Source organism: Rana temporaria, chromosome 6 (genome assembly GCF_905171775.1).
Source record: "Rana temporaria chromosome 6, aRanTem1.1, whole genome shotgun sequence".
In the NCBI taxonomy this organism is placed as follows: domain Eukaryota; kingdom Metazoa; phylum Chordata; class Amphibia; order Anura; family Ranidae; genus Rana; species Rana temporaria.
Genome location: NC_053494.1, coordinates 95453121 through 95476310, shown reverse-complemented (window position 1 = coordinate 95476310; position 23190 = coordinate 95453121). Strand labels below are relative to the sequence as shown.

The 23190-nt window shown below is 43.8% G+C and overlaps 1 protein-coding gene across 1 annotated transcript in view; it reads left to right on the top strand.

Moving 5' to 3' along the window:
- The window catches only part of LOC120943618 (hemoglobin subunit alpha-5-like), a 33372-nt gene extending 10417 nt beyond the window's left edge, over nt 1-22955 (top strand). The window contains exon 3 of the mRNA XM_040357010.1: nt 22750-22955. Within this exon, the coding sequence (XP_040212944.1) occupies nt 22750-22878 (129 nt within the window). The 3' untranslated portion in view covers nt 22879-22955. The remainder of the gene's footprint in view (nt 1-22749) is intronic.
- The last annotated feature ends 235 nt before the right edge of the window (nt 22956-23190 follow it).

The following is a 23190-nucleotide window of genomic DNA, read 5'->3' as shown; positions in this document are numbered from 1 at the left end:
TAAAATATTCCATGGACTTAAGATGCCTCTCAGCAAATAGCTTGGGGTGTTTACTTTCCAAAATGGGGTCATTTGGGGGGGTTTTCAATTGTCCTGGCATTTTATGCACAACAATTAGAAGCTTATGTCACACATCACCCACTCTTCTAACCACTTGAAGAAAAAGCCCTTTCTGACACTGTTTGTTTACATAAAAACATATTATTTTTTTGCAAGAAAGTAAAGTTGAACCCCCAAACATTATATATTTTTTTAAAGCAAAGGCCCTACAGATTAAAATGGTAGGTGTTGCAAAAAAAATTTCCACACAGTATTTGCGCAGCGTTTTTTCAAACGCATTTTTTGGGGAAAAAATACACTTTTTTTTATTTTAAAGCACTAAAACACACTATATTGCCCAAATTATTGATGAAATAAAAATTATGATCTTAGGCCGAGTACATGGATACCAAACACGACATACTTTAAAATTGCGCACAAACGCGCAGTGGCGACAAACTACATACATTTTTAAAAGCCTTTAAAAGCCTTTACAGGTTACCACATTAGATTTACAGAGTAGGTCTTCTGCTAAAATGACTGCCCTCGATCTGCCCTTCGCGGTGATACCTCACATGCATGGTGCAATTGCTGTTTACATATGACTCCAGACCGACGCTTGCGTTCGTCTTTGCGCAAGAGCAGGGGGGGACAGGGATGCTTTTTTTTATTTTTTTATTTTTTTATATATTTATTTCGCTTTTTTTATTTTATTTGTTAACTGTTCCTTCCATTTATTTATTTTTTTACCATTTTTATTGTTATCTCAGGGAATGTAAATATCCCTTATGATAGCAATAGTTAGTGACAGGTACTCTTTTTTTTTTTTAAATGGGGTCTATTAGACCCTAGATCTTTCCTCTGCCCTCAAAGCATCTGACCACACCAAGATCGGTGTGATAAAATGCTTTCCCATATTCTCAATGGCGCCGTTTATATCTGGGGGGGGGGACATTCCCTCCCACTGAATGTAAAAGCAGTCTAGAGGCTAATTAGCCGCTAGGACTGCTTTTACATGAAAGCCGACCGCTGGCTGAAAAGAATGATACCAAGATGATGCCTAAACCCGCAGGCATCATTCTGGTATAACCATTCAAAGTCCTGCAACATACCAGTACGTTGATGGTTCTTGTTGGACATGTATTGTAATCTTTTTTTTTTTCATGCAGTCTGTTGGCTGAACAAAAAAAAGATTGATCGGTGGGTATGCCCACCATTAGAATACCTCCCTTCATCCACCCACTTCTAATGATGGGCATACATGCACCATTTATATATGCCGAAGCATGGGGGCATCCTCCCGCAAAAAAGTTATGCCGCGTACGGTCGGACTTTTCTATGCCGCGTACACACGGTCGGACTTTTCTATGCCGTGTACACATGGTCAGACTTTTCCACAGGAAAGCCTCCGTAGGAATGTCAACCGTATGTACGCGGCATTAGGAGCAAAATCGCTCCTCCGCCCCTAATGCCCCCATGCTCCGGCATATATGCTCTTTTTTGAACTGTAGTGGTGAAATCACCTCCTACAGCATTGGAGTCGCGGCTTTATATATCGTGGGAGCAAACGCTGTTGCTGTCACGCTAAATAAATCCGCACTGCAACTGAATGGCGTACCTGCTAAGCAAATGATGGTTAACATTAAAACAAAGTAACATTCCAGTATAACAGTAAGATCATACCATACCTGCAAAGCAAATACCTATAAAAAAACATAGTAAAAAATAAAACATTTTTTAACGCAACCTGTGCCTAAAATATATATATATGCCAAAGCATGGGGGCATCCTCCCGCAAAAAAGTTATGCCGCGTACGGTCGGACTTTTCTATGCCGCGTACACACGGTCGGACTTTTCTATGCCGTGTACACATGGTCAGACTTTTCCACGGGAAAGCCTCCGTAGGAATGTCAACCGTATGTACGCGGCATTAGGAGCAAAATCGCTCCTCCGCCCCTGCTGCCCGCATGCTTCGGCATATATGCTCTTTTTTTTAACTGTGGTGGTGAAATCACCTCCTACAGCACTGGAGTCGCGGCTTTATATATCGTGGGAGCAAACGCTGTTGCTGTCAAGATAAATAAGTCCGCGCAACAGCTGAATGGCGAACCTGAAAACAGTAAAATAAATTACATACCTGAAAAGCAAGCATGAAAAAACATAACAACAATAAAACTTTGCAGAATAGAATACAGTAAAAAAGAGCAGAACAATAGAGAGAGAATAGAGAGGGAGAGAACAATAAAACGACAACTATTTTTGGTTTTTTTATTTTATATTTTTTTGTGTGTTTTTATTTTTTACTTTTTTTTTTTTTTTTTAACACTTTTTTTTGTAACTGTGAACTGTAACTTCAACTTTTCGGTTCCAGGTTTGGGTCTCTCAAAATGCGATGGCATCTTGGGAGACCCTGTGTGAGTGTGCCTAGCCTGTGAAATGTTTCACCCTACACTAATAATTAACGTGTGTGTGGAAGCGTTCAAAACATTCACCAACACAAAGACCAGGATTGCCAGGACATTTGGGACAAAAATAACGGGTGTCACGCCTAAATCCGCGCTTGGTACAGACACGACATTTTCTTTGGGGGGCTCGTTGGGTAGGGGTACTCGGGAGGACATAAGAAAAATGCCTCTCATGCAGTCGGCTTACTGCATTTGGTAGGAGATGGTGAGGTACAATACCGCCTGGATACAGGAGTTCTGTGATGATATCCCTCTGGAATTGAAGGAAGGATTCATTCCGTCCTGAAGCTCTGTATACGACATGAGCATTCAGTAGAGCCAATTGAAATAAATGTAGAGACACTTTTTTGTACCAGCGTCTCGTCTTACGGGCAATATGATACGGCGCCATCAACTGGTCGTTGAGGTCCACCCCTCCCATATTAAGGTTATATTCGTGGACACAGAGGGGTTTCTCCACAACACCAGTCGCCGTACGAATTTGGACTGTCGTGTCTGCGTGAAGGGTGGTAAGAACGAAAACATTCCTATTGTCCCGCCACTTCACAGCGAGCAAATTTTTACATCTGCAGCAGGCTCTCGCCCCCGGCCTAACACGGGCATCTACAAGCCGCTGGGGGAAGCCCCGGCGATTAGGTCGCACGGTGCCACATGCTCCAATCTGTTGATCAAATAAGTGGCTAAAAAGTGGCACGCTGCTGTAAAAATTGTCCACATACAAATGGTACCCCTTTCCGAATAAGGGTGACACCAAGTCCCAAACAATCTTGCCAGCGCTCCCCATGTAATCTGGGCATCCTTCCGGCTCTACCTGACTATCTTTTCCCTCGTAAACCCTAAAGCTCCATGTGTAGCCTGTGGCCCTGTCACAGAGCTTATAGAGCTTGACCCCGTATCTGGCACGCTTGCTGGGAAGGAACTGTTTGAAAGACAAGCGGCCAGCAAATTTAATCAGGGACTCATCAACGCATACAACCTGCTGGGGATTAAACAAGGCTGCAAAACGTTCGTTGAAATGGTTTACGAGGGGCCGAATTTTGTAGAGCCGGTCAAATTCAGGGTCTCCACGTGGACGACAAAGTGCATTGTCACTGAAATGCAGGAACCGCAGGATCGCCTCGTATCGTCTCCTGGCCATGTGAGCAGAGAAAATGTACATATGGTCAATGGGATGTGTGGACCAATACATCCGCAATGACGGAAATTTGTGTATGCCCATGTTGAGGGTAAGGCCCAGAAAGGTCTTAAATTCGGAAACCTCGAGAGGTTTCCATTCTTTGGCAAGGCGAGACTGGGGGTTAGCGGCGATGTAAGTACCAGCATATAAATTAGTCTGGTCCACAATAGATCTATAGAGATCTTCCGTGAAATACAGCGAATAAAAATCAAGTGACATAAAGTTCGCTGTATCCACCTGAATACCGGGTTGGCCAGTGAATGGGGGAAGTACAGGTGCTGTAGAAGTGGTGGGGACCCAATCAGGATAGGCAAATTCTACAGGAAGGGCACTATGGGCACGACGGGCCTGTCTCTGTCTTTTTCTTGGTGGCAGCGGGACACTACTTGTGCTTGCCACATCGCCAGCTTCAACTGCACTTATGGGACTCGCCACGTCACCAAGTGTTACTGCAGTGCTGGATAAACGACCAGGGTGTACTAGGCCGCTGGTTCTTGCCAATTCACCAGAAGGAATAGCGGCGCTAGTACTGGATCTCTGCTCCATACGAGGGTCCTGCGGTTCTTGCTGCTCAACAACATCAGAATGGGGTCGGGTACGCCTGGCCTTAGCAGGGACCTCAACTTCGTCGTGCGAGCTATCTGACATGGAGCCGCTGTCGTAAATGGGTTCATATTCTGAGCCAGAATCTGTCAGATGCGTGACCTCCTCCTCTTCACTATCTGACATGCACATGAACTCCAAGGCCTGCTTATCATTGTACCTTCGGTTTGCCATTTTGGACTCTAAATTTAGTGGTACAATGGTAAGGATTCACAGGTAAAAAAAGCACCTGACTATAGAAAAGCAAATGTAGAAAACGCTTCAAAAAAAACTGTAAGCGATCGCAGGGATCAGGCCTGTCTCTGCGAACGCTGCAGTTATGTGTCTTGTGTTTTGTAAGTGACAGTGATCGATCGATACTGCACTTGGGTGGGTTGGGCTGGGCAGAGGGGGAAAACGCAGGTGCTAGCGGGTATCTGGGCTGATTCCGCTAACAATGCGTTTTTGGGTACCCTAAACTGCTGGGTACGCTAGTATAGATCTGATCAGATCAGGTATCGATCCGTTCAGATCCTATACCACTAAGGGGGGTGTATGCTTAGCGAGTGGGTGTAAGCGGTACTGGCTCTAACCTAACGCTGCCTGGGGTGACGCAGACCCTGACTGGCGCTAAAATTAAATTTATATCACCCGCCGGGTGATCAGGGGGTTAAACCTATTGGGTTATATACGGCGGGTGCTCTGATGCTATAAACAGCAAACTAACCAACCAGCGTCAACCGTAACACTTATACGGTGATCACTGGTGAAAGGGTTAACTAGGGGGCAATCAGGGGGTTAAAACCTTTATTCGGTAATATATGGGGGTACCTAACGCTTTCTAAAAACCTGGTGGCGAACCTAAAATAACTAAATAACTAACTGGCTAACCACGTCACCAGTGACACTTATACAGTGATCAGTGGTGAAAGGGTTAACTCTAGGGGCAATCAGGGGTTAAAACCTTTATTTATGGGGGTACCTAACGCTATATAAACCTGGCGGCGAACCTCAAAAAAAACTAACTGCCTAGCGGCAACAGTGACACTAATACAGCGATCAGAAACCGATCGCTTAGTGACACTGGCAATAGGGGTGAAAGGGTTAACTCTAGGGGCAATCAGGGGTTAAAACCTTTATTTATGGGGGTACCTAACGCTATATAAACCTGGCGGCGAACCTCAAAAAAAACTAACTGCCTAGCGGCAACAGTGACACTAATACAGCGATCAGAAACCGATCGCTTAGTGACACTGGCAATAGGGGTGAAAGGGTTAACTCTAGGGGCAATCAGGGGTTAAAACCTTTATTTATGGGGGTACCTAACGCTATATAAACCTGGCGGCGAACCTCAAAAAAAACTAACTGCCTAGCGGCAACAGTGACACTAATACAGCGATCAGAAACCGATCGCTTAGTGACACTGGCAATAGGGGTGAAAGGGTTAACTTTAGGGGCAATCAGGGGTTAAACCTTTATTGGGGGGGGGTAGGGGGCTACCCTGGACCTAAAGGGGCCTAAACCTAACTGCCCTGACACTTTTTTCTGTCACACTGACACTAAAAGCAGTGATCAGAAAATAAATGATCCCTGCAATCAGTGACACTGTGACAGGGGGTGATCTGGGGGTGCTGGGGGGGTGATGGGGGGGGGTTATGTGCCTATGTGTGCTGTGTCAGTGTGCTGTTGGTGCAACTCACAGTACTGACGTCTTCTCTCCTCTGGAATCAGACGAAAAGACCGCCAGAGGGGAGAAAACGTCACTTCCTCCCTGCCTGTGTTTACAGTTACACAGGCAGGGAGGGCTCTGCTGCAATCTCATTCGCCGAGGGAGATCGAGAGGGGACGGCTGGAAACCAATAGCCGCCCCCTCCTCCCGGACCTCCCGTACACCGTTCCCGGCCGCCGCATGTACCGGAGGGGGTCCCGATCGGACCCCCGAACCGAGGTAAGGCGGGGACGTACCTATACGCCCATGTGCCTGTACGTGCCATATTGTGGACGTATATGTACATGCGGTGGTCGGGAACTGGTTAAAGGCCAATCCAGTGAGAAGATCAATGCAGCGGGATTTCCCTTTTCATACCTGTTGCCTCTATTATAAGGGCCTTGCATCTTTTTTGTTATATTTATTTATTACAGGTATTTATATAAGCAGCAATAGCAAAAATGTATTTCTGGCCAGCCACACTCTTGAACAATGGTTGCCTTTATTAAAAATTCTGACAGCACTACAAGCCACAGCAAACAAAAACCTGGGACAGCTGATGCGTTTCACACTATATCTAGTGTTTAGAATAAACACTAGATATAGTGTGAAATGCGTCAGCTGTCCCAAGTTTTAATAAAGGCAAGAGTGCGGCTGTCCAGAAATACATCTTTGCTATTCCTGCTTTGCTGATTGCATTGCCTGCACCTGAGATCTCTGCGGGGCAGATTGTTACCAAGGTTTCTACCTGGAGCGGCCACCTTTCTCGTCTTAGGTATTTATATAACACTGTTAATTTACACAGCATTTTACATATATATATATATATATATATATATATATATATATATATATATATATATATATATAAATATTGTACATTCACATCAGTCCCTGCCCTCAGGGAGCTTGCAATCTAAGGTCCCTAACTCACATTCATATCTATACATACTAAGGCCAATTTTCCTATAAGCATGTCTTTGGAGTCTGGAAGTAAACCCAGGCAAAACCCACATAGGCACACGTAGAGCCATGGTTGGGATTAGAACCAACAACCCATGTGCTACTATGCAGAAGTGCTAACAACTTAGCCACTGTGTTGCCTATATGTCTATGTAACTTTTTTTTCTTCATTTATCTTACTTTGCAAAAATGGCAGCACCAGGAGACATACCAGCTTAAACCTTATCTAAAGCTGCTTTAGATAGAATGTACAGTTGTAACTTTTATTTTTTGCTTTGCCTTTGCTGGGTGGATTTAGGCAGGGTTTACAGTGCTGTGCAGTGCAGCTCACAGCAGGGGTTCGGTGCATCCCTGTTCTCCCTTTCAGGGATGAATCAGGGCCATTTTTCGGCTGGATTTGGACTTGAAACGGACCAGAAGACACACAGGACTCCTCTGCAAACTGCTCCGCAGCCGTCCCGGGGATGTGTGAACCGCCTCCATTAAGAGTCGTGTTCTATCGAGAAATGGCCATGATTGAAAAATGCTTCCGATGGGTATGCGCATGCGCAGTACGCAATGTCACTACAGCAACGCTGTGTCTTGGCCTAGGCCAGCAAGGCCCAGACCTAGGGGGGGGGGGCAAAAAAGCCTCCCCCCGCACAAAAAGGCCCTCACTTCCGAGTCCATTCACTGAGAATTTGACAGGACACCAGAGTTTCTGGCTGCAGCGTTGGGAGAGCATCTCTCTCATACAGTGTGTGGTGACAGTTCCCCCCTCCTCCTCCCCCTCCTTCTCTCTACACAGATGGGAGACCAGTGAGAGAGCTGGTCAGTTTCTCTTCCTGTGTTGTGAACCTGTGACCCCAGTGCACATGGAGCCTTTGGATTGTGGTTTCAGCACTGGACTCAGCTACTGTGTACAATCTGTATATCTGCCCTGGCTGGAGGGGTAGGAGTAAATATTGATCCTTACTCTGTCTCCTTGCAAACCCCATGCCTGACTTATCTGTGCTCCAGCTTTCCCACTTTGTTTCTCCTATCTCCCTGTTATCTGTAATAAAGACGCTCTAGTAATTAACCCTCTGTGTTCTTGCTAGGAGAGAACCATGCTTTTCTTCTCTGTTTCTGCCCAGGTTCACACCAGTGCGATCAAAGACATTACATGAGATTCGCACCTGCACCTGTGGTGCTGATCGCATGCGAGGTCTGTGAGATGCAACATCAGCCATACAGTTGTATGGCTGAACTCGCATTAGATTCGCACAGAGAAAATTGCAGGGACTTGTTTTTCACCGCACTAGAATCAGATTGCACAAACACCCATGTGATCTGATTCCTGTGCGAGTTAACAGTTCACACTGCGATCTGTGAACTAAACTGGGGGTGTCATTAACAATGTAATGACACCCACAGCGGTTCGCAGGGGGCAGTGTGAACTGCCTGCAGGAGAAATATGATGCGGCAACTTGCGCTGGAATCGCACTGGTCCCTGCATCGCATCAGTGTGAACCTGGGCTTAATGAACACGTATACACTGCTTCTTACCTAAAGGGTTAAGGCTGCACTCACACCTGAGTGTATTTTTTTTCAGGCACAACGTCATGCGTTTTTACCACGATTTTTGCCACGTTTTTTTCCATGATTTTTGCCGCGGTTTTTTTTCACGATTTTGTACAGGTCAAAAGGTCACCAATGTAAAAAGCAGAAAAACGCCTGTAATCTGCCTATAAAGAAGTTCATGTACTATTTTGAGCTCGGGCTCTGTTCACACCCAGGCCTTTTGGGGCGTTTTTCTGTTCTCAGCCTCACCTCTAAAAACAAGACAAATACCATTAATTTCAAGGGCCCCTGTTCACATCTGCGCATTCTGTCACCTAAAGCAAAAGGCCCATTGCTCAAAAAAGTACATGAGCTTCTTTTTTGGCAGATAACAGGCATTTTTTATTCTTTTACATTGGTGACCTTTTGACCTGTACAAAATTGTGGCAAAAATAGCGTGACTTTCTGCCTAAAAACTATACGCACAGGTGTGAATGCAGCCTCAGGCGTTTTACTACAGGCGACAAAACGCTCAGATGTGAACAGGGGCCATTTAAATGAATGGGATTTTGCTTGTTGTTGCATTTTCCAGGCGTTTTTGATGGCGTTTTATGAGCTGAAAATGCTCAGGTGTGAATGCCGTCTGACTATTTATATCTCAACGTCTCCAGGCTGGTGCTTCTGGTAAAAAATGGCATTTAACACCTTAGTGTCTGCTTGTATATATTGTTTAACCTTTCATAGCTACCTGTATGGTTCATGCTGCCTTCTGACGTATGAAGAGAAGTGTAATTTCTCATTATAGATTAGTCTGGATTTTATTGTCCATCCGGCTGACTACATCTAAGACTGAGGGATATTTATTTTTCTTTCTTTCTTTTTTTTGTCTCCATGTCTCAAACACAGTTTGCTGAAAAGGCCAATGATTTTGCCCAGCCTCCTTATGATCTATCCAATCTCTGTTGTGCCTGTCCATCCATACTCCATACTCCACCCCCTGATGCACACACAGACGCACTTTCTGTGTGTATGTTAAGACCCGGACCAAAATGCAGCTAAAGGACCTTGCCCCTTTTTGCGATTCGACACTGCGTCGCTTTAACTGACAATTGCGCGGTCGTGCGACGTGGCTCCCAAACAAAATTGGCGTCCTTTTTTCCCCACACATAGAGCTTTCTTTTGTTGGTATTAAATTACCTCTGCGGTTTTTATTTTTTGCGCTATAAACAAAAATAGAGCGACAATTTTGAAAAAAATGCAATATGTTTTACTTTTTGCTATAATAAATATCCCCAAAAATATATAAAAACGTGTTTTTCCTCAGTTTAGGCTGATACGTATTCTTCTACCTATTTTTGGTAAAAAAAATCGCAATAAGCGTTAATCGGTTGGTTTGCGCAAAATTTATAGCGTTTACAAAATAGGGGATAGTTTTATTGCATTTTTATTAATACATTTTTTTCACTACTAATGGCGGCGATCAGCGATTTTTTTCGTGACTGCGACATTATGGCGGACACTTCGGACAATTTTGACACATTTTTGGGACCATTGTCATTTTCACAGCAAAAAATGCATCTAAATTGCATTGTTTATTCTGAAAATGACAGTTGCAGTTTGGGAGTTAACCACAGGGGGCACTGAAGGAGTTATGTTTCACCTAGTGTGTGTTTACAACTGTAGGGGGGTGTGGCTGTAGGTCTGATGTCATCGATCGTGTCTCCCTATAAAAGGGATCACACGATCGATGCAGCCGCCACAGTGAACTACGGGGGAAGCCGTGTTTACATACGGCTCTCCCCGTTCTTCAGCTCCGGGGAGCGATCGCGAGGGGGCGGCTAGAAACGAATAGCCGCGCCCTCATCCCGGATCGCTCCCTGAGGCTTACCGACTGCCGCATGTACCGGGGGGGTCCCGATCGGACCCCCGACCCGCGGAAAGGCAGCGACGTGCAGGCACGTCGTTCTGCCTGTCCGTGCCATTTTGCCGACATATATGTACATGCAGCGGTTGTTAAGCGGTTAAATAAACAGCATACCAAATGCACAGCTTTGCAACCTCACCCTGTGCTGTATTGTCCTGTATGTCCTCCCGGGCAGTGCCTGTAAAGCACCTGAAAATTGCCTCCCATGCCACTCGAGTGTTAAAGTGAAAAAAGAGTGCGGCGCAAACAAAAATGTTAACACATATAAGTAGATATAAATAAAAATAAAAATGTGCCAATGAATAAATGTCCAAGTGTCCAAAAAATAATGTCCTTAAGTGAAGAAAATCACACAAATAAATCCGGCAAGGGGTGAAGGTGAAGAGGAGACACCAGAGGAAAATCCGCCACCAAGGTCAAGATGGACTCTCACCTCATTGCTTCGACCCGTAAGAGTCACAAAGCATGTCAGCAAACAATTCTCAGTCAGGTCCAACCTCCAGATAAATCACCAAATCTTATAGGTATCCGCAGACCACCATAAATAAGAAGAAAACACAAAGAAACTCTAGTGCTCTCTGTATAAACCGGTTTAATAATAAAGGTTAAAAAATTTAAACACTCACATTTAAAATCACTCAAAGCCAAGTGTAAGCTGTATCAGCATGGTCAGCGTGGTCACAGTAAACAGCGGCAATGATCGAGGTGACGTCCAGCGTAACTCCTCCTCCTTCGTACGCGTTACGTCCCGTGGGCGGGACTTCCTCAGCGTCAGGTGGAGAGAGAACGCCGAACGTCCCCAATGGCAAAGAATATATAGCAATAACCTAATTCGGCAGCCAATCGAATCGCTCGCGGATGCGGCCAATAGGAATCATGGATGGCCAACAACATCCGGGGCAAAGGCAACAGAATTTTACAATGAGAACTCGGCAGCCAATCACGAAGCTCACGGATGTGGCCAATAGACAATATACAATGGACATCAACATCCGGGGCATGGCACCAAGTCTCAGTTAAGCGGAAGTAAATGAAAAAATATAGTAATAGATAAACAGGACTCGGATAACTGAATGGAATAAGGAAATAAAAACCAAACAGTTAGAATCCAATGCCTCCCAGGGACTAATAATTTAATTAATTTACAAAAAAATATATAGAAAAGTATATATAAAAAATACCTTTCATATTAATAAAATTTAAAAATATACAAAAATATATATAAATATATATAAATTATATCTATAAAAAATGGACGTCAGCCTCGATCATCATCACTACTCAATGACTATTAACATTAAAATGTATTTAAAATTAAAACTTCCTACATGATTAAATTATTACATACATATAAAATTGAATAAAAATTTCAAGGACCAATAATACTAACGATTAGAAATGAAACAGTTTAAATCAAACTCCACGTTAAGGCCCCCAGGGGAGGCAACTTTGAGCTCAAAGATCCAGTAAGATTCTCGTCGGCTCAGCTGGCGAATAAAATGCCCCCCCCCCTCCAATGTCTGGACACTTTTTCGATTCCCCAGAACTTCAAACTTTTAGGGTTGCGGTTATGATGTTGTCTGAAATGCTTTGACATGCTATGTGTTTTGACACCTCGTTTAATGCAACTGATATGTTCGCCTACATGGACATGTAGGGCACGTGAGGTACGGCCAACATACTGAAGTCCACAGTCACATTGTAACATATAAATAACCCCTTCCGTGTCACAAGTAACAAGCTCCTTAATAGTGTATTCATTACTAGTGACCGTTGAACTAAAGGTTTTCCGTTTCTTGATGTTGTTCTTCGCATGTTTGCATGTGGCGCATCTTCCACAGGCATAAAAACCAGAAAGGAAGTTAAATAATCTGGGTCTAGGCACAATAGGCGGGTCGATGACCCCTGGTGCGATAACATCACGTAGAGCTGGGGCTTTCTTATAAACAAATTGGGGCCGATCGGGTAGGACAGGACCCAGAACGGCATCTCCTTTTAACACTGCCCAATGTTTGACAATAATCCGTTCAAACTTTTTGTATTGGATATTGTAATCCAGTAGGATTTTATGATTGATGTTTTGATCAATAACTGGTGGGTCAGATGGTTTGTCAGAGACAATAACCTCCCTGTTCATTAAGCGTACCCTTTCAATTTCTAAATCCATATCCGAGGCGGAGTAGCCTTTCTGAACAAATCTCTTGGCAAGAACCTGTGACTGTGAGACATAATCAGCTTCTATAGTGCAATTTCTACGTAATCGCACAAACTGACCCCTGGGTATATTGCATAGCCAGAGCCTGTGATGGCAACTGGTCAAAGGTATATAACCATTGCGATCCGTAGCTTTAAAATGGTTCCTAGTTTGCAGCTTAGAATCATTCTTAAAAATCTCCAAATCTAAAAAAGTAATTTTGTCACATGAAACTGTCCAAGTAAGGACTATATTTTTAGTATTGGCATTAAGTAAATCCATAAATAGCTGAAGGCTAACCATATCACCCTCCCAAACCATAATCAGATCATCTATGTATCGTTTGTAACATAGAAGCTGAGGGGGACGGTTTTTAAACACTGTCTCTTCCTCCCAGTGGGCCATGAATAAATTGGCCACACTGGGAGCAAATCGGGCGCCCATAGCAACTCCTCGTTGCTGTAAGTAAAAGTTCTTATTATACCAAAAATAATTTTTTAGAAGGCAAAAATTTAAACCATCCAAAATAAATCGGACCTGTTGATTGTTCAAATCTGTGCCCTTTAAGGCCCAAATGGTCGAGGCTATGGCTGCTTCATGGTCAATTATAGTATAAAGGGATCCGACGTCTGCGGTCACTAACATAGTATCTTTGGTACATGTTAAAGTATCAAGAATCTGTATAACCTGCTTAGTATCTCGTAGATAGGCCTCCATCTTGGACACCAGAGGCTGAAGGAAATGGTCCAAATATTGGCCAAGTCTAGAGGTAACAGAATCTATCCCGTTGACTATGGGATGACCGGGAGGTCGCTCAGAATCTTTGTGGAGTTTGGGGAGAAAGTAGATGATTGGTGTGCGACAATAAAAGGGATCCAAATAGGATGCTTCCTTTTTGTTTAAAACCCCTTCCTGTTTCCCCCTTTCCACAAGAGAGTGCAACTCATTTTTGAAATGAACCATCGGGTCACCTCTCAACAGTAAATAAGTATCGTTGTCACTAAGGAGTCTGGTCATCTCCTCCTGATAGTATATTTTACTGAGCACAACCAGACCACCCCCCTTATCCGCCGGGCGGATCACAATATCATTCCTAAGCTCTAATGACTTAATGCCCTTTTTGATATGGTGGGAGTCCCGGACATTTTTGATCTTTAGGTCATCCAGATCTTTACAGACCAAATTCTTGAAAACATCAAGATGTCTAGTGTCCTGACCCTGAGGGTTAAAGACAGACTTATTCCTTAAATTGGTATGTTGCGCAAAGGATGAGGAAACATTCCTTTGGATCGGGTTAGAGAGAAAGTACCTCTTCATATTTAACCCGCGCACATATTTTTGAACATTGACATAAGTGTGAAACTTATTAAGATTTCTAATCGGGGCAAATTTTAAGCCCCTATCTAGGACTCGTATTTCATCCTCAGAGAGTAAAGTCCCACTAAGATTGAAGATCCCGGTCCCTAGTGAGATCTTGGCTTTTTGGACTCGTCGGCCCCCCCTGTTTCCTCTCGGTTTTTCCTTTTTTGGCTGAATTGACCATTTCCGGGAGGAGCCAGTGGGGGCAGGGGGTTTCTCCAAATGTCCCCCGGGGGACATTTAATGTTATTAGTCATTGAGTAGTGATGATGATCGAGGCTGACGTCCATTTTTTATAGATATAATTTATATATATTTATATATATTTTTGTATATTTTTAAATTTTATTAATATGAAAGGTATTTTTTATATATACTTTTCTATATATTTTTTGTAAATGAATGAAATTATTAGTCCCTGGGAGGCATTGGATTCTAACTGTTTGGTTTTTATTTCCTTATTCCATTCAGTTATCCGAGTCCTGTTTATCTATTACTATATTTTTTCATTTACTTCCGCTTAACTGAGACTTGGTGCCATGCCCCGGATGTTGATGTCCATTGTATATTGTCTATTGGCCACATCCGTGAGCTTCGTGATTGGCTGCCGAGTTCTCATTGTAAAATTCTGTTGCCTTTGCCCCGGATGTTGTTGGCCATCCATGATTCCTATTGGCCGCATCCGCGAGCGATTCGATTGGCTGCCGAATTAGGTTATTGCTATATATTCTTTGCCATTGGGGACGTTCGGCGTTCTCTCTCCACCTGACGCTGAGGAAGTCCCGCCCACGGGACGTAACGCGTACGAAGGAGGAGGAGTTACGCTGGACGTCACCTCGATCATTGCCGCTGTTTACTGTGACCACGCTGACCATGCTGATACAGCTTACACTCGGCTTTGAGTGATTTTAAATGTGAGTGTTTAAATTTTTAAACCTTTATTATTAAACCAGTTTATACAGAGAGCACTAGAGTTTCTTTGTGTTTTCTTCTTATTTATGGTGGTCTGCGGATACCTATAAGATTTGGTGATTTATCTGGAGGTTGGACCTGACTGAGAATTGTTTGCTGACATGCTTTGTGACTCTTACGGGTCGAAGCAATGAGGTGAGAGTCCATCTTGACCTTGGTGGCGGATTTTCCTCTGGTGTCTCCTCTTCACCTTCACCCCTTGCCGGATTTATTTGTGTGATTTTCTTCACTTAAGGATATTATTTTTTGGACACTTGGACATTTATTCATTGGCACATTTTTATTTTTATTTTTATTTATATCTACTTATATGTGTTAACATTTTTGTTTGCGCCGCACTCTTTTTTCACTTATGCTTTGGGAATATTTTTATGAATTCATTCTTAGTGCTGGCTAGCATATGTTTTCTATTATTATTTGTATTTCCCAGCGCTGAATTTTCATATTTTTTATTTTTGCACTCGAGTGTTAAAGCCTGAGTGCTTTCACACTGAGGCGGTGTGTTTGCGGGACGTTAGAAAAAGTCCTGCAAGCAGCATCTTTGGGCGGTTTGGAAGCACTGTATACAAAGCACCCTGAAAAGCACCCTAAAAAGCGCTCTGAAGGTGCCACACCATTTACTCCAGTGTGAATGCCCCAGGGCAGTGGTCCTCAATCTTTTGGCACCGGGGACCGGCTGCATGGAAGAAAATTTGCCAAGGCCCGGTTGGGGATGGCATGCGGGGGGTAAGCGATTTTTCGCGGGCAATTTGTCAGCGCATTATTTCTATTTATTACATTGTAGTAATAAATAAAGTTAAACCCACCATAATGCAGAATCAGTGGGAGCTTTGAGTGTGTCAATTGCCACGCTGCCTGCCACCAGATGCGAATTGTCACTTACCATGCTGCCTGCCACCAGATGTGGTAAGGCCCCAACAGATGAAGCTAGTGCCCCCACTAGGCCCTGCTCACACTCACCCTGTCACTGGTAGTGTTGTCATACTCTGGGCTCCCCCATTAACAGTACTGTCATCTGCCCCTATGTATATCATAACCCCACATTACAGTCCTCAGCCTTCCCCCCAGAAACATTACAGTCCTCAGCCTTCCCCCCAGAAACATTACAGTCCTCGGTTCCCCCCCCCCCACACATTACAGTCCTCGGTCCCCCCCCCCCCCACACATTACAGTCCTCGGTTCCGTCCCACACACACACATTACAGTCCTCGGTTCCGTCACACACACACACATTACAGTCCTCAGTTCCGTCCCCCACATTACAATCCTCGGTTCCATCCCCCACACATTACAGTCCTCGGTTCCGTCCCACACACACACACACACATTACAGTCCTCGGTTCTGTCCCCCACATTACAATCCTCGGTTCCGTCCCCCACACATTACAGTCCTCGGTTCCGTCACACACACACACATTACAGTCCTCGGTTCCGTCCCCCACATTACAATCCTCGGTTCCGTCCCCCACACATTACAGTCCTCGGTTCCGTCCCGTATACAAGGAGAAAAATGCGCAAATTCTGAATACAACGATTCCTTAATATTATGCAACAATGAAGGTGATAATAAATAAATATATATGTAAAATATATATAAATAAATAAATAGATAGTGTGCATGAGATTTGCACAGTACAGGAAGAGTCTAATGCTCCAGGTAGAGGAGGGGGGGGGGGGTTTTGGAAAAATCTGGGGATGGACGGATGAGAGTTTTTTGCAGGGGTCACAACTATAACCTCAGGGCTGCCATCATTGGAGAACAGAAACCGTGTTCCGAGACTGTAACAAAAAAAGCAAGGGAAGAGGCGCCTCTAAGTGTAGATGTTTTAACGTAATTTAATATGTAAAAGAGTACAGGCAACTCACATTTAAGAAGTTAAAAATAGGCATTGTACAGGTTTCTTTAGAGGTAGTCATCAAGCTTGATAAAGGAGCGCGACTGCCGCACCACCGCAGTTCGTACGCTCAGGAAACGCGTCGCAGAAGGAACTGCTCAGGAACGCTCAGGAACTGCAGTGGTGCGGAAGTCGCGTTCCTTTATCAAGCTTGATAAAGGAGCGCGACTGCCGCACCACCGCAGTTCGTACAATCAGGAAACGCGTCGCATAATCCAGTGACGTCACCAGTGCCATCCTACTGCTACAAACACCTCCACTTTGTTTGACTGGCCTACAAGCTTTCTTCCCCACCGCCGCCGGCCTCAACACCCTACAGCGGTGAAAGACAGCTTCGCTCAGCCCAAGTGCCCAGCAGGAGAAGGACCACAAGTGGCAGAACTGATGACTACCTCTAAAGAAACCTGTACAATGCCTATTTTTAACTTCTTAAATGTGAGTTGCCTGTACTTTTTTACATATTAAATTACGTTAAAACATCTACACTTAGAGGCGCCTCTTCCCTTGCTTTTCTCGGTTCCGTCCCCCACACATTACAGTCCTCGGTTCCGTCCCCCACACTTTACAGTCCTCGGTTCCGTCCCCCACACATTACAGTCCTCGGTTCCGTCCCCCACACATTACAGTCCTCGGTTCCGTCCCCCACACATTACAGTCCTCGGTTCCGTCCCCCACACATTACAGTCCTCGGTTCCGTCCCACACATTACAGTCCTCGGTTCCGTCCCCCACACATTACAGTCCTCGGTTCCGTCCCACACATTACAGTCCTCGGTTCCGTCCCCCACACATTACAGTCCTCGGTTCCGTCCCCCACACATTACAGTCCTCGGTTCCGTCCCCCACACATTACAGTCCTCGGTTCCGTCCCCCACACATTACAGTCCTCGGTACCATCCCCCACACATTACAGTCCTCGGTACCATCCCCCACACTTAGGGACAGATCGGAGGGAGGCACAGCATGAGGAGAAAAGTTGCAGGGAGGGAGGCGGGCAGTGGCGGCCCGTCCATAGGGGGCGCCTGGGCGCCGCCCCCCCCTACCCCAAAGCCACTAACAAAAGAAAATGAAAAAAAAAATGAAAAAAAAAATTTTTTTGGCCCTTTAAGAAAAAAAAAGGTCCTTTAAGTGTTCGGGGTGGGCTCTGGGCGCCGGGAACAGTGCGATATTAAGGCATAGGCATCATTGAAACGTCCTGCCAATGCTGCAGCAAGACGTTTTGATTTGAAAGTTTTTTTTAAGCTCTGTGGCGCTGTGCAGGACGCCACTCCAGCCAATCACATCGGTCCTGTGTCTTTCCAGCCACTCACATTGGTTCCTTCTGCACTGCTAGGAAATGAGCAGTGCTTTTCCCGGGTGGGCGGCTGTGTCACTTTCACTTTCAGTTCTCTGGCTCCAGGACACGGAGGTAAGTAAAATATTCTTTATTCTTTTAACCCAGTGTCTGTCCAGTGTCCACTCCATCCACATACAGAAGCACCTTGTGCTGGATGTATTGTCAGCTTGTGATCGAGTGTGGAGTGTGGAGGAGGGGGGGCCATGCTTCACCCGATCTGTGCTGGAGCCTTCATTACATTCTGTGTGTGAGGGAGGGCTCCCTGCTCTGCGACCTACAGCCATGCTTTACAAGTCTCTTATATCTGTGTCTCTCTCTCTCTCTCTGTCCCTCAGTCTCTCTCTCTCTCTGTCTGTGTCTGTCTGTCTCTCTCTCTGTCTCTATCTATCTAATTATCTATCTGATTATCTATCTATCTATCTATCTATCTGTCTATCTAAGTATCTATCTATCTAATTATCTGTCTATCTATCTATCTATCTATCTATCTGTCTGATTATCTATCTATCTAATTATCTGTCTGATTATCTATCTATCTATCTATCTATCTATCTATCTATCTATCTATCTATCTATCTATCTATCTATCTATCTGTCTGATTATCTATCTATCTATCTAATTATCTGTCTGATTATCTATCTATCTATCTATCTATCTATCTATCTATCTATCTATCTATCTATCTATCAATCTATCTATCTAATTATCTGTCTGATTATCTATCTATCTATCTATCTATCTATCTAATTATCTGTCTGATTATCTATCTATCTATCTATCTATCTATCTATCTATCTATCTGTCTGATTATCTGTCTGATTATCTATCTATCTAATTATCTATCTATCTAATTATCTATCTATCTAATTATCTGTCTGATTATCTATCTATCTAAGTATCTGTCTATCTAATTATCTATCTATCTATCTATCTATCTATCTAATTATCTGTATATCTATCTATCTAATTATCTGTATATCTATCTATCTGTCTGTCTGATTATTTATTTATCTATCCATCTATCTATTTATCTGTCTGACTATCTATCTATCCATCCATCCATCCATCTATCTAATTATCTATCTATCTATCTATCTATCTATCTATCTATCTATCTATCTATCTAAGTATCTGTCTATCTATCTATCTATCTATCTATCTATCTATCTATCTATCTATCTATCTATCTATCTATCTGTCTGATTATCTATCTATCTATCTAATTATCTGTCTGATTATCTATCTATCTATCTATCAATCTAATTATCTGTCTGATTATCTATCTATCTATCTATCTAATTATCTGTCTGATTATCTATCTATCTATCTATCTATTTATCTGTATATCTATCTATCTATCTATATATCTATCTAATTATCTGTAAATCTATCTATCTATCTGTCTGTCTGTCAGATAGATAATCAATCTATCTATCTATCTATCTAATTATCTGTCTGATTATCTATCTATCTAATTATCTATCTATCTAATTATCTATCTATCTAATTATCTATCTATCTAATTATCTGTCTGATTATCTATCTATTTATCTATCTAAGTATCTGTCTATCTAATTATCTATCTATCTATCTATCTATCTATCTATCTAATTATCTGTATATCTATCTATCTAATTATCTGTATATCTATCCATCTATCTGTCTGTCTGATTATTTATTTATCTATCCATCTATCTATCTATCTATCTATTTATCTGTCTGACTATCTATCTATCTATCCATCCTTCCATCCATCCATCCATCCATCAATCTAATTATCTATCTATCTATCTATCTAATTATCTATCTATCTAATTATCTATCTATCTAATTATCTATCTATCTAATTATCTATCTATCTGATTATTTATCTATCTATCTATCTATCTATCTATCTGACTATCTATCTATCTATCTAATTATCTGTCTGTCTGTCTATCTATCTAATTATCTGTCAGATAGATAGATAGATAGATAGATAGTCAGACAGATAATTAGATAGATAGATAATCAGATAGATAGATAGATAGATATTCAATCTATCTATCTATCTATCTGTCTGTCTGTCTGTCTGTCTGTCTATCGATCTGATTATCTATCTATCTATCTATCTGTCTGACTATCTATCTATCTATCTATCTATCTATCTAATTATCTGTCAGATAGATAGATAGATAGATAGATAGATAGTCAGACAGATAATTAGATAGATAATCAGATAGATAGATAGATAGATATTCAATCTGTCTGTCTGTCTGATTATCTATCTATCTATCTATCTATCTATCTATCTATCTATCTATCTATCTGTCTGACTATCTATCTATCTATCTACCTACCTATCTATCTACCTATCTATCTCTTTATCTGTCCTATCCAATCTATCCCTCTGTCTAAATGCAGGTCACATTGTCTGTGAGTGACATTGGGGGAGGGGGGGGGTTTGGTTGGGGTTTTGTTTGCGCCCCCCCAAAAAAATGGAGCACCAGCCGCCACTGGAGGCGGGACAGTTCTGGATGGAGGGCCGAGGTAACAAACATGTGATTGGCTGCTAGGATGAAGGACAGTCCTAGCAGCCAATCGCCTGTTTGATAACCTCGGGCAGCTCCGCCCTCCACCCAGAATTGTTCCGCCTCCCGCTGTCGGCTCTATGAGCGACGCAGGAGGAAGAAAAGTCTCCTTGCGGTCCGAATGGCAGAGTGCCACGGTCCGCATGTGGGGCTCTCTCATGCCACCTGCTCGCGGCCCGGCTGCAGAAGTGCCGCGGCCCGGTAGCGGGCCACGGACCGGGGGTTGGGGAACACTGCCCTAGGGCTTTCACACTGGAGCGGTGCACTGGCAGGGCGTCAGAAAAAGTCCTTCCATTTCTTGTGAAAAAAAAGTCCTTCCAGCAGCTTCTTTGCAATGCATTAGGAGACGTGAATACACCGCTCCTAAAGCACCCCTGCCCATTGAAAGCGCCCCTGCCGAACCGCTGGCAAAGCACCGCATTTTTAGCAGCGTTTTACTGCCAACAGGTGCTGTGAGTGTGAAAGCACTCTAACACACGTGTGGCACCAGTGTGAAAGGGGTCATAGCCACCTGTTGGTGGCTCCAGCTGCACAAACCACGCATTCACACTTAATGATTTAGGTAACCTGTATGAATGAGCCTTTATTTTTTTAAATTATTTTTTTCAATTTTGTTTTTATAATGCTGTTGGATTGGGGGGTGGGTGAAGGTTCAGGAGTCCATGCAGACCACTGATGTCTCACTTTTGAGAAAGAGAAATTAATTGAGGCCATAGATCCACAATAGCTGCACTGCAGATGCATGAACAGGAAGCAGTCTGTTCAGAGGCTCCATGTTTATTCACAAATGGAAGCATAGTAAACACATTTCACTATGCTTAAATTATAAATGAACACAGTGTGTGATTGGTACCGATCACTCACTGTGTTCATTCAGAAAAGGAAGGGGTCGTTGCCCCCCCCCCCCAACCCCCTGCTCTCCATCTTAAAAATATCCCCCTGTGTGCCCACAGCATCCAGTGGGAGGGAGAGGAGGGAAATCTGGAAGAGCTGTGGGGGAAAGAGGCACACAGGGGTGCCGAGCAACAGGAAGAATTGTATTGTTTCTCTCCCTGCAACAGTTGAAAGCTGGTGGGAGAAGAGGAGAAGCACAGGGGGATTGGTTCCAGTGATTGCCCCACACTGCACTGATCACCTATCCTGTCCAGGATCCGATCCGAAAGGAGAGAGCACCAACAATGGATGCAGGGGAGGGCTGGCAGCCTTAGGCCTGGGGGGCAAGTTCAGTCAGGTGGCCATTGAACCGCCAAATCAGCTCACCATCTATGGCCCATCTGGTTTTTCAATGCAGCCTCACCAGTGCAGCCAACTCAAGTGCCCATCAATTCAGCCTGATCATTGGGGCAGGTTACATGGGGTGTATGGGGGTGGGGGGTCAGCTATGGGTTGCAACAGTTAGCGGTCGGCCGTTGTGGCCATGCCCCCGGCCCAACTTCCTAGACCAGAATAAAAAAAAATGGTAGTGGGCAGCGGCTGCCGGCAATTTTGAACATAAGTCAGGGCGGCCTGGGAGGCAATTGCCACCCTGCTCCCTGGCCCAGCCCTCCCCTGAATGGATGGACCTTTGTAGTCTATGGTTGACATTACTGCCCCAGGGTTTTGCTAGTCTTGATTGGAAAACTCCTCTCCCCTGCAGCTGCCTCTTGCTGCCACAGGGGATATAAAGACTGGACTCGGCTGAAAGTAAGGAAGTACATACACATACCTCCCAACTTTTCAACTTCAGAATGAGGGACAAATGAGCATACCCCCCAAACGGGGTTTTCGGGGTCCGCGGATCTGTTGCTGAGCGGGGGGGGGGGGGTCATCAGATCAAAGTTGTTGAGCGGGGGGGACCGGGATTACTGCGAATCGCTGGACATTCACGAGAAATTTGGGGCGGTTGGGAGGTATGCATACAATACATTATTTTAACACATGATAGTTAATATGGGTGTTAGGAGGAAGTAAGGGACAGTTTTAGGACTAGTTAGGTGAAAGCTAGAATTCCACTTTATTAGTATTTCCAATAATTTTACATTACTCTATCATGTTCCCTTACAGCTTCTGTCCCATGCCATTCAGGTGACTCTGGCTGTCCATTTCCCTAACCAATTCACTGCTGAAGCCCAAGCTGCCTGGGACAAGTTTCTGTCTGCTGTCTCTTCAACCCTGGTGTCTCAATACAGATAAACTTCATCGCTCATTGTGAAAAAGTCCGCTGAAATTATTAGTCAATGTAGAAACCAATAATAAACTTCATGTCTGTAGTTGTCAGTGTTCTTTTTTTGCTGTCTCTTTAGATGCTTATTTATAGATCCCATTTCCATGCTAATGTTTTGCATAGGTAATTTGGGGTATGGTCAAAATAAATTGCAATTTAATGCACTGTGCCTTGTGGTAACACACATTAACCACTTAAGCCCTGTACAATTTTTCTGGTCAAAAACCAGGCCACTTTTTGCAATTTGGCACTGCATCGCTTTAACTGACAATTGCGCGGTC